The 12,165-nt window shown below is 34.6% G+C and overlaps 1 protein-coding gene across 2 annotated transcripts; it reads left to right on the forward strand.

The window, feature by feature from the left end:
* Positions 1–4,134: 4,134 nt before the first annotated feature.
* LOC127242536 (uncharacterized) lies at positions 4,135–6,053 on the forward strand. 2 transcript variants are annotated; one of them, XM_051262095.1, is made up of 4 exons: positions 4,135–4,571; positions 5,232–5,625; positions 5,762–5,812; positions 5,934–6,053. In XM_051262095.1, the coding sequence occupies exons 1-4, from the start codon at positions 4,135–4,137 to the stop codon at positions 5,937–5,939; spliced, it is 888 nt and encodes a 295-aa protein (XP_051118052.1). In that variant the 3' UTR covers positions 5,940–6,053. The 2 variants fall into 2 exon arrangements, with proteins under 2 accessions (XP_051118052.1, XP_051118051.1); XM_051262094.1 differs by having other exon boundaries at positions 5,762–6,053.
* The last annotated feature ends 6,112 nt before the right edge of the window (positions 6,054–12,165 follow it).

Consider the following 12,165-nt stretch of genomic DNA (forward strand, 5'->3'; position numbering starts at 1 on the left):
CTAAGTTGAGGGGATCGAACGCGCATAAGAGTTGCAATTATTGCAAGAAGTATGGCCATGTTATTTCCGATTGCTGGAAGTTGAAAAACAAGAATGAAAGGTTCGATAAAGGAAAGAAACCTATAGAGGCAGCACAAGCTGATGTCGTGCACTCCGATTCAGACGGCGATCCAATTTTGACAGCGGCATCGGAAACTTGCGTTAAGAACGAGTGGATTTTGGACTCCGGATGCACATTCCATCTCTGTCCCAATCAGGACTGGTTTACAACATTCAAGTCAAAGAATGGCGGTGTAGTACTGATGGGGAATGATGCCCAATGCTTTGTCCATGGCATTGGTTTAGTTCAAATAAAGATTCACGACGGTTGCGTTCGTACTCTTACGAATGTTCGATACGCTCCTGATGTCAAAAGGAATTTGATATCTCTTGGAACTTTGGACTCCCTTGGTTATAAGTTCTCGGCTACAGGTGGAGTTTTGAAGGTTTCTACAGGATCTAGAACAATTATGAAGGCGAATCGGGTTGGATGTTTATACGTCCTACAAGGTCATACCGTATCGGGTTCGGCGGCAGCGGCTTCATCGATGAATGATTGAAATTTCATTTGATTATGGCATTTGCGTTTGGGCCATATGAATGAAAAAGGAATGAAGATGTAAAGCTCTCGAGGTCTTCTTGGTGATCAAGGAATCACAAATTTAGAATTTTGTGAACACTGCGTTTTCGAAAAGCAAAAGAAGATCGGTTTCTCCATTGCCTCTCATCGTACACATGGCGTGCTCGTTTATATTCACTCCGACTTGTGGGGACCGTCGAAGGTTCCATCATTTACTGGGAAAAGATACCTTATGGCATTGATTGATGATTTTTCCCGAAAAATTTGGGTGTATTTTTTGAGGCGGAAGGATGAAGCTTTCGACACTTTCAAGAAGTGGAAAGCTTTTGTGGAGAATCTTACGAGTAAGAAAATAAAATTTCTTAGAACTGACCATGGCTTAGACTTTTGCAGTGGTGAATTCAATGAATTTTGCGCATCGCATGGTATTATGAGGCATAAGACCTTGCCGAGAAAGCCTCAACAAAATGGCGTCGCAGAACGAGTCAATCAGACTTTATTGGAGAGAGCTCGGTGTATGTTTTTGAATGCAGGATTATGGAACCGGCATGATTTGTGGGCTGAAGATGTTTCGACGTCGTGCTATTTGGTAAATCGATCTCCACACTCTGCTATTGACTTTAAAATCCCAGAAGAAATATGGTCAGGTAACCTGGTCGACTATTCCTCTATGTTGTCTTCTGGAAATGGTTCAGCTGTAGGTTTGACATCCTCGTCAAATGACCAGCAGTAATTTGAAGAGAATGTGGAGTTGCCAATGATGTTTTGACCCATTGCTGATGTTCCTAGCTCTTCCGACCCGCAAGTTGATGAATCTACTTCGAGTACCACATTGAATGCTCCGGTGAGACATGATACATACTCAATTGCCAGAGATCGTCCTAGGAGACAAATTCATCCTCCTTCCAGATTTTTAAAGGATTCTGTGGTGGCATATGCTCTGTCCGTGGCACAAGAATTCGGTGAACTGAAAAATTACGATGAAGCAACGTCTTGTGCCGAATCTCCTAAATGGTTTATGGCAATGAAAGAAGAAATTAAAAGTCTCTACAAGAATGGCACTTGGGATCTTGTTGAACTTCCGAAGGGTAGGCGTCCACTACGTTGTAAGTGGATATTCAAGAAAAAAGAAGGCATTTTTCGGGGGTTGAAGAGCCTCGTTGTAAAGCACGGCTAGTCGTCAAGGGATTCAGTCAGCGTGAAGGTATAGACTTCACTGAAATTTTCTCTCTTGTTGTTCGACATACTTCTATTCGTGTTTTGCTCGGTATTGTTGCTATGTTTGATTTAGAATTGGAGCAACTTGATGTAAAGACGGCCTTTCTTCATGGTGACCTTGAGGAAGAAATCTATATGGAGCAGCCCGAGGGCTTCATCATTTCCGAAAAAGAAAATTTGGTGTGCAAATTAAAGAAATCACTTTATGGATTGAAGCAAGCCCCGCGGCAGTGGTACAAAAGGTTTGATTCATTTATGATTGGGCAAGGTTATTCTCGCAGCAAGTATGACGACTGTATTTATTTCAGAAGTTCTCTGATGGTTCATCTTTATACTTGTTGCTTTATGTCGATGACATGTTGATTGCCGCATGTAACATGTCTTGTATTATTAAGTTGAAATCGCAGCTTAGTAATGAGTTTGATATGAAAGATCTGGGTGCTGCGAAGAAAATTCTGGGGATGGAAATTATTAGAGATCGAAAAGGCGGAAAGTTATTTTTATCCCAAAGGAAGTATGTGGAGAAGGTACTCGATCGATTTAATATGCGATCTTGCAAAGCTGTATCTACTCCTTTGGCTGTGCGTTTCAGATTGTGTGAAAACTTGAGTCCTTGCTTAGAAGATGAAGTTGAGGACATGGCGAAAATTCCATACTCAAAATGCGGTTGGTAGCCTAATGTATGCAATGGTTTGCACTAGGCCGGATTTGGCGTATGCCGTGAGTGTTGTGAGCCATTATATGCAGAATGCGGGAAAGGCTCATTGGAATGGTGTTAAGTGGATTTTGCGATACTTGAAAGGTACATCACATCTTGGCCTAGTTTTTGATAGAAACAATGTACTTCATTGGATTTGACCGGTTATGTTGATTCGGATTATGGTGGAGACCTTGATTGCAGACATTCTCTTTCGGGATATATTTTCACTTTATGTGGCTGTTCTATTTCATGGAAATCTTCACTTCAGTCGGTTACCGCTTTATCGACCACCTAGGCGGAATATATAGCAGCTACCGAAGGAGTTAAAGAGGCGATTTGGCTAAGAGGTCTTGTCATGGAGCTTGGTTACGAGCAAAAGGTTCTTACTGTATTTTTTGATACCCAAAGTTCAATACATTTAACGAAAAATAATCGGTATTATGAAAGAACCAAACATATTTCTGTGAAGCACCATTTTATTCGAGAGTCTTACAAGGTGAAGTTGTAGTGGACAAAATTCATACGTCCGAGAACCCGGCTGATATGTTAACTAAGCCACTTGCCGTTGCCAAGTTCCAATATTGTTTGGACTTGGTTAATCTTAGCAGTTGTTGAGTGTCCCGTCGGGGACTTGACGATGAGGATGTTTATTTTTTAAATCGAATTTGTGGCAAGGTGGAGTTTGTCGGGATTGTAATTCTCTTCAAGGCAAGATTTTCAGAAGTTTCCGGCGGCCTTAGTCATAGGCATGACTAGGCGTCCATGTTCTGGATTTGATTTTATATATCTTGCCAAATCAGAAGATTTCGGAGGCTTTAATCACGGGCGTGACCAGGATGGCAAGGTTGACTTGGCACCAAATCAGTAAAGTCATGGGCGTGATCAATGAGTAATTTCCTAAGATTCCATATCTCCATCCTTCCATATATTGGTGATTTCTTATCGATTTGATTTACCTTCCATGTTAGAAGGTCAAAACTTCCCATTTTGCATAGATATTGATAAGGGGATGTTTTTGGGGTTGAGAGAGGTTAATCATTCGATTTGTAACATTGAAAATATTCGATTCATCTAGTGGATTCCTCATCGTCTGTGGTTTTTTTCCGTTTTGGATTTTCCACCTAAATCTTGTGTTCTTTTCGTATTTTGCAATATTTTGTTTGTGTTTCAACTATGTTTCAATCTGCTTCCGCAATTCCATCACACCTTTAGGTGCTTATATTCCTAACATATATATATATATTTATATCATCGTACAATCAGTACCAGAACCAATCAAATAAACAATCTATATATGCATCGATAATTTGGAGTGTAGAGAGTTTTGAGCGTAATTACCTTGTACCATTTCGACAGAAATGGCGGCAAGCATTCTCTAGGAAACAAAATCTGTAAAGAAAAATTATAAAAGAAATCAAAATACAAACAGTTCAATTAATCAGACCCTAAACCAAATTATTCTAGAATAAAAAGCTGGAGTACATACGATCATGTGTTTCTGAAGGGGCTTCGGCCTCTTCTTGGGTCTCCAGACAGCCCCCCTCCTGTCATCGCAAAGATATCCTTTTCCACCTCCTCTGTGCTCAAAGGAACTGTAATGCTCAGCTTCCTCTTTGCCGGCCATAGCAATGACGAGGATAGCTCAGTCTCTTTCTTCTTCTGGGACGGAGATGATGTGTTCTTCACTTCCTTGTCATCCTCCTCACCTGGATCTGGAGCCTTACCGATGGTATTCTTCTGGCTTGTCTTCCGCGGCCTTGGGTTCCAGGTCTTGAAATCCTCACTCGCACCTTGGTCAGCCTTTTCCGGTGGATTAAGGTTTGGGAGCAGATCTAGTTTTTTGCTTGTTGACGGAAGTTTGGTTTTGATTTTGATTTTTCTTTTAGATTTGGATGTGGATAAGCAGATCTCACTTTTAAGTTCAGCATGTGTTTTATTTCTTTCTGCAGATTCAGAAGGATCTGCTGCCGCTGCAGTGGAGGAATCGCCAGTAGGGCCTGATTTCATGGGGCGGCGGCGAGGGGTATTTCTGGGGTTGTTCTTCTTCCACTGCAGCTCCGGCGGGAGAGTAAAACTCTGAAGCTGCAATTTAGGCTTTCCAGGTTCACTTGAGGAAGACATGCTCTTAAATAAGGCAATTATTATAAATATAATATAAGGCAGACTGTTATAAATATAATATATATTTAAAAAAATATCTTTAACACTTTTCCTCAAACTTAAGTTACTCTGAAATCAACTTGAGTTTGTCTAAAATGAAGCACACAGAATTGGAATCGGATAGATTGGAGATAGATATTAAGATAGAATTCTGACCAGATCATCAACTGAATCAATGTTGGAAACAGTATTCTCATCGTCTTAGAGTAAAAAACGAGGCTCTCAATACGGTTAAAGTAGGTATCAATTTGAATGAGTTAGAAACTATATATAAAAAAATTATTTTAATAAATAATAGTAACAATAATAATAGAAGGTGTGTATGATATAGTAACAATCTCTAATAATTTTTAGAAGGTATGTGTGTAATAATAGTAACAATAATAATAGAAGGTGTGTATGATATAGTAATGGTAATAATAGGAAGGAGAAGAGCATAGGTAAGTGAGCTAGTATAAGTAATATCTTCACTACTTTATTTCACTGAAACTTCTATTCTGATTAATTTTTTCATATAATCAAATCTCCTTATAGCTTCGGTGGTTCAGAGATGGCCCCATTGGGTGATCAAGGGAAGAGAACTTCTGCCATGAGAGACATCCAGCCGCGTCGCCGCACAATAAATCCAAGGGAAACTCAGTCGTCCTCTTTGTCCACCCCTCTCTCAGGAAAATGTGAACCAGATGAGATCTGCTCGTCATTAAGACCTGCGCTGCAGAAGGACCCAAAACTGGCAGATGACAGTGACGAGGAAGTGAAGACTTGGAACCTGAGGCCGCGTAAGCTGATCGCAAAGAAGAGAGTGCTGAGCATTACGGTCCCTCTGAGTCAGAAGGAGATCAAAGAAGATATAATTTCTATGACGGGAGGGATGAGGCCGCCCGGGCGACCCAAGAAGAGGCCGAAGCACCTTCAGAATCACATAGATGTACACATATATACAGATTCTTATTCGCAGATCTCATAAAATATCATCCATTGCCTTATTAGGATCTGAAGAGATCAGTTTGCTTACCAAATTAATATGTATTCTGATTTATTATTGTGCTCTTTTTGCACTGCAGATTATCTCGCCCGGAGGATGTCTTGACGACATTTCTGACGATACATATAAGGTACTTTTAAACGAAAAATTATCCCTATGTAATCTATATATATTAATGTATCAGTCAACTTGATCAAATTTTGGTAATTAGTTCATTTGATATGATTGTATGATGATGATTATATGTGCAGATTTAGACGAAGCTAGTCTGGTGTAAGCTTATACTTTGGGGGATGTAAAAGGGTTTGAACACACTTCTAAAATAGTAGAGAACTCTTGTTTAGGTTTGCAAATTGTTGTTGTTGTTTATTTTTTTCATTTTTAGTTAGGGCTTTAAAGATCTCACGTTGTAAAATCGAGAGATTTTGGTAATTTGTTTTTGCTAAAAAATTGATATCAAATTGTATTGATTCCAATTGTGATATAGATATCAAATTTTACTTTTGAACAAACAAAAATAATAAAATATATACCATAAGTATAATATCAAAAGTTTTAAATTCTAAAAGAGCGTAAAATATCAAAAGTTTTAAATTTTAAAAGAGCGTGAAATATCAAAATGTTTTACTTATGGGAGAAGTCTTCAAAACAGAAAAACCACTGCACATGCTCTAACAAAACCCTTATCTTTTCACTTTTTAAAATGGCGATGGCAAGCCAAACATAAAATAGGGACCGTCAATTTATCTTTTAAAACATGTAATCACTGTCAATTATGGTAGGCAAACAACTGCTTTTAAGGTATTAATATTATAGAATTGTCAACCCAGTACTTATTTTTTCTATAGCCGTGGATCATATTGAATGATCCATCCAATGGATATCAGCTAGGATAGTATTTTAAATTTGAATACAAAATTTTTTAGTAATAATTTTAATTTAAGTAAAAGAAGTTAGTAAAAAAAAAATTAACATTGCATTAATTATAAACATTAATTATGTTTCAATCTTTATCCAAATATTGACTATATAACATTGTGCTATCTATATTTTATATACACTCTATTCGTAAGGTCATATAGAGCCGGCAATGGGTTGATTCGTATCGGGTTTGTGTCGGGTTGAATATTTTAAATGGGTTAAATTATTCAACCTTAACCCGATCCGTTTATTATCGTGTCGGGTTCGTGTTAACCCGTTTATTATCATGTTGGGTTCGGGTTGACTCGTGTTGACCCGTATACATAATTAAGTCTAATTTCTTGATTCAAATTAAAATAATTCTTTATTTTGTTGTCGTGTTATGTTAGTTTTTATTGGTTTGAGCGTAAATTAGGTTGAATTATTTAAAATTAAACTTACTTTAAATTAATTTATGAAAAAAATTATTAAATTATGATTATTTTATATATATAATAAATATATTAATCAATATTAATATATTATAATCGGGTTGTCGTGTCGGGTTCGAGTTGAGAGCCTCAACCCAAACCCGACCCATTTATTATCGTGTCGAGTTCGTGTCAAACCATATATATAATCGAGTTGAAATCTTTGACCTAAATCCAATTATTTCGTGTCGGGTCGTGTCAGGTTGTCGTGTCGGGTCAGTTTTTGCCGGCTCTAAGGTCATGATATGATTTTATATTCTATGTGGTGTATGTTCTACATGTTATCTATACTAATAAACTTATATATATATATATATTATCTATGACAAATTATGATAAAATTGAAATATTTTTTGCACTATTTTTAATTTAAGTAAACAATTTAATTCTGAAAAAAAAAATAGATATTATATTAAGTAGACATTTATTATAGTTAACAACATTACATTAATTATGATTCTAAATATTATCCAAATTTTCATCATATTATATTGTGATCTCAACAGTATATACACATGTTATTCGTAATTTCATAATATGTTTCTATTATATATGGTATATGTTGAACATGCTATTGATAGTATTCACTCGCTCCACCGCCAAATTTTCCATTTTTTTTTCTTGTTAATATTTGTTGAGATATTTTAGATATTCAGTGTTAGATTTAGTAGATTTATATTTATATTTGATCTTATTCATAGATTGATTACTTAAAGTTGAGTCTATCGAGTCTGTTTTGTATTGCCTATAAATAGTCTTTTATTTTGATGATTAATAACAAAGTCTCATTATTTTACCCTAAAGCATATTTTTCTCATGTCGTAGATATAGCCTACCAACCTACGTTTCTCCGGGTACATTCAACCTGGATTGTACCCGGAGGTCTTGTGATTTTGAGATCATGTCTTTGCAAGTCTGTCTTTTTGCAAATCTGTATCTGATATCTGTCATCTGTTTGTTGCCTGGATAAAAATCTATCTGCTATATGTATGTTGTCTGTGTGCAATCTGAAACCTGTCTGTGATCTTCTATGTTTATTGTCTGCGTGCGATATGGAACCTGTTTGCGATCTGTCATCTGTCTGCGGCTTGTCTATTGCTTGCGTGCGATCTGAAAACATGTCTGTGATTTGTCATTTGTCCGCTGCTTGTCTATTGTCTGCGTGCGATATGAAATCTGTCTGCGATTTGCCAACTGTCCCCTGCTTGTTTGTTGTCTGCGATCTGCCATCTCTCTACTACTTGTTTGTTGCCTGCATGCGATTTGAAATTTGTCTGCGATCTATCATATGTCCGTGCTTGTCTGTTGTCTGCGTACGATCTCCTTGCTGTTTGCAATCAATCTGTTTTCGGCTCCGATGGAGTCATCTCGTTTTCGACTCCGGTACTCTCGTTTTTTGCTCCGATGGAGTCATGTCATTTTCGGCTCCGGTGGAGTCATGTCGTTTTCGGCTCCAGTGGAGAGTTATCTCGTTTCCGGCTCCGGTGGAGTCATCTCGTTTTTTGCTCCGGTGGAGAGTCATCTCATTTTCAACTCCGGTGGAGAGTCATCCTATTTTTGGCTCCGGTGGAGAGTCATCTCAGTTTTTTTTTCTGGGGTGGAAAGTCATCTTTCATCTCGTTCTTTTTTGCGTTTACATTAAACTTTCTTATGAAACTGAGGTTGATTTCTGTTATACCACTTAAGTTTGAGGGGATGTTGAGATATTTTAGATATTCAGTTTTAGATTTAGTAGACTTATATTTAGATTTGGACTTATCCATAAATTAGATTACATTTTTCGAGTCTGTTTTGTATTGCCTAGATATAGGCCCTTTATTTTGATAATCAATAACACAATCTCATTATTTTACCCTAAAATTTCTAATAATATTTAAATATTAATTATGATATTAAAACATAGTACAAATCAATAGAAAATGATAAAAATACTTCTATTAGTATCTTATAATACAAATATAATGAAATTTGGATAGTAACTCATACAAATATAAAAATATTCTTAATAATGACGTAAAATGTAAATGAAAAAATTGACAATATACGGAGGGAGCATTAATTTTTTTTTAAAAAAAATGATCTAAGGGGCAAATTTTATAAAACTGAAATATTTTTGGAATTATTTTTTTTTTATTTAAATAATAAATTTAATTAATGCAAGAAATAAATATTATATTAATTAGAAATGTTATCATAGTTAAGAAAATCATATTACTTATAGTATTTAATTTTATGAGCGAGTATTGGCCGTACACACGTATGTTATCCGTAATTTCATGATATATTTTAATCCTATATGGTCTATGCGTACATTCCATCCCTCTTCACATTCAGTTGTAACATTGATCCACATTCGAAACCAACTTCGCTAAACTCGTCGGCGTGATTCCGGTGCCAGGCAAGCGTTCCATTTACGGTTCACTTTCAGTTGTAACTTTATTTTTTGTTGGTAGCATATGTTTGGGCCGGTGCCTTATGTGACTCGTCCATACGCCTAATAGATGCTAGCACATGTTTCTGGCTGGGAGGATGTAAATCTAAATAGGGATTTATTACTTATTTATGCTATATATAAAATAATTATATATAAAAATTATTTGATCTTAATGTATTAATAGGGAAATATGGCTCGGTGATTATTGATATTTTGCATATAAATATGTTAGAAAATTTATTACAGGCCTCTAATTTTTGTTTTAAGATTGTTTAGATAATATTATTATTGATATTTTATCTAAAAATAGTAGAAAATTTTAATTTATTTCATTATTTATATTATATTATAGGTAAAAAAAAAAGTATATCTTTAATATATATTTAGGGTTTTTATTTTTGTTTTAATTTTTTTTGTATTAAAAAGAAAATAAATATTTGACAAAATTATTATAATTATTAGGCAAAATTGCCAATAAATCCATTGTAGTTTCGAAACTTAATGTAAATTCTCTATATACTTTAAAAATTGCATGATGCCCTTTATATTTTAAAAAAATGTTCACGAAACTTTTTTTTTATATTTTTTGGGTGATGAGAAGATGATTTCTTATCTATATTTTTTTTTGCATGGCGGGGGTTTTATAAAATGTTTGTTAAAGTATAAGGGGCACCACTCAATTTTTGAATTAAATGGAAAATTTATGCTAAATTTCGAAACTACGTGGAAGTTATGGGCAATTTTGCCTTATTATTATTATCGATACTTTTTGCATAAAAATACTATAATTTTTTTTATTATTCATATTTTACTATAGGTAAAAAAATATTATATATATAAGATTCCCTGACATTTATTTCGGGCCCTTCAAAAGTCACGACCGGCGCTGGATGTAGCTCATGGTTGTGACTATCATCGAAGTGAGTAGCCTTGTATGTGTGGGACTCCAAATTATATTGCAACCTTTTTCTGGACATATGTCCGGTTCTTGTTTTATGTGTTGTCCTTAATCTCGTATATTTAGAGGATGTGCTTACATCATCTCATCTGAACTATTGTATTCATTGTTGATGATTTTTCAATTTTATTTATTTATTTATTTTTGCATCTTGGTATGTGTATATCAACAATTGAAACAGTATGCCGCATCGGGCGGACTAAATTTGAGATATCTCCAATCCAATAAATCTACAATAAATGTGAACACAACTTAATTAATTATGCAAGCGGCTTAACGCTAATCCTATGATATATAAAGTATAGTATGCTTTGAAAGCACTAAGTTATTCGCAACGGATTAAAAAAAACTATTGCAAACATATATGTTTGAATGCACTATGTAATCTGTTAATATAATTGCAAACATTTTGCAAGCCTTAAAGAAAAAAAAAGAAAAAACTATTCTGCTTAAAAATAAAGTATTCTTAAATTTATTTATTTATTTTTTTTTTTCATGAAAATTTTAATCATTTTTTACATTGGCCATTGCTTTCTAGACGTTTTTCTCTCAACCGTCCATTCGATCAAGTTTTTTCCATGTGAAGGAGATGAATAACATTTTAGAAGACATGCATGCAGCTAAATCCTTATGTTGCTTACGGTCATAATGTTTTTGCATCGCCATCAAATGCATGTAAACTGATAAATAAATATTGCAGGTGGTTGCTTGTAATAAAGACTAAAACCTATTTCATAGTTTTAGATAGAATATTCCTCTATGGTTCACATCGTATATTGCTTATATGAAAAGCATGCTAGAAATCAATTTGGCTACGTGAGTTCTTTTTGTTATTAGGTTTAGTTTCAAATATGAAATGCATAAAATATTTTCTTGTATAGCTGACTATTATTTACATCAATCGATAATAAATGTATTGTTGGTTATTTTGTTGTTATTGGATTTATTCGAAGATAAGAAATATCGTATCGAGCTAATAATTACATAAATTTGTATATGGATGGATGGTTTAGTCATGCACATGACTAAAAAAGGGTTATACACTGTAGTATGAAAAATGACGTATTTTCAATGTTGTGATATATTTTGGAAATTAAAACTCTCAAAATTCAGATTAAATTAAATATTTGAATTGAAGAGATTTAATCTCTTAGATTTGAAATTAAAAGTTGCAATTTTTCAATCGGCAACTTTTGAGATTTAAATATGAAAGGTGCATCTTTTCTTTGAAGAGATACTTCAAAAGTTTATTATATAAAACTTATCTTCACAAATTCTCAATATTTTACTTGCTCTATTTTTCGCTTAAAATTCAAGTGTTGCTTTGTTTTATTCTCGTACGAATTTCCTGTAACCCGAGGTGTTAATAGGGTCGAAATGACGTATAATGAAAGCGAATCTACGCGACACAAAGTATATCCAAGATCGTGTATACCCTGAGGAATTCGATTTCTTCGTATTTTCTTTCAATCCGGATAATTTATCCAACATGTATTTCATCGTAATAATTAGAAAGGATGCGATAATTAAATATTTTCATAATTACTATAATATATAATTACATTTTAATTCCTAACTCTAATCTCATCCATTGATATAATCTTGCGAGGCACAAATCCTATGAGTATGGTGTTGATTCTAGTAATCAGCACTATAACAAAAAATTATTCTTATGCATAAAGTACCGAAGTTGATAAAAA

Source organism: Andrographis paniculata, unplaced genomic scaffold (genome assembly GCF_009805555.1).
Source record: "Andrographis paniculata isolate CXL003 unplaced genomic scaffold, ASM980555v1 Contig87END, whole genome shotgun sequence".
NCBI classification, from domain to species: Eukaryota; Viridiplantae; Streptophyta; class Magnoliopsida; order Lamiales; family Acanthaceae; genus Andrographis; species Andrographis paniculata.

Excerpts from the sequence above, each read along its gene's own strand:
- LOC127242536 (XM_051262094.1), top strand. The coding sequence starts at position 4,135 with ATGCTCAGCTTCCTCTTTGCCGGCCATAGCAATGACGAGGATAGCTCA. Across the intron at positions 4,572-5,231 it reads CGGCGAGGGGTATTTCTGGG|CTTCGGTGGTTCAGAGATGG; the intron begins GTTGTTCTTCTT and ends ATCTCCTTATAG. Across the intron at positions 5,626-5,761 it reads ACCTTCAGAATCACATAGAT|ATTATCTCGCCCGGAGGATG; the intron begins GTACACATATAT and ends TTTGCACTGCAG.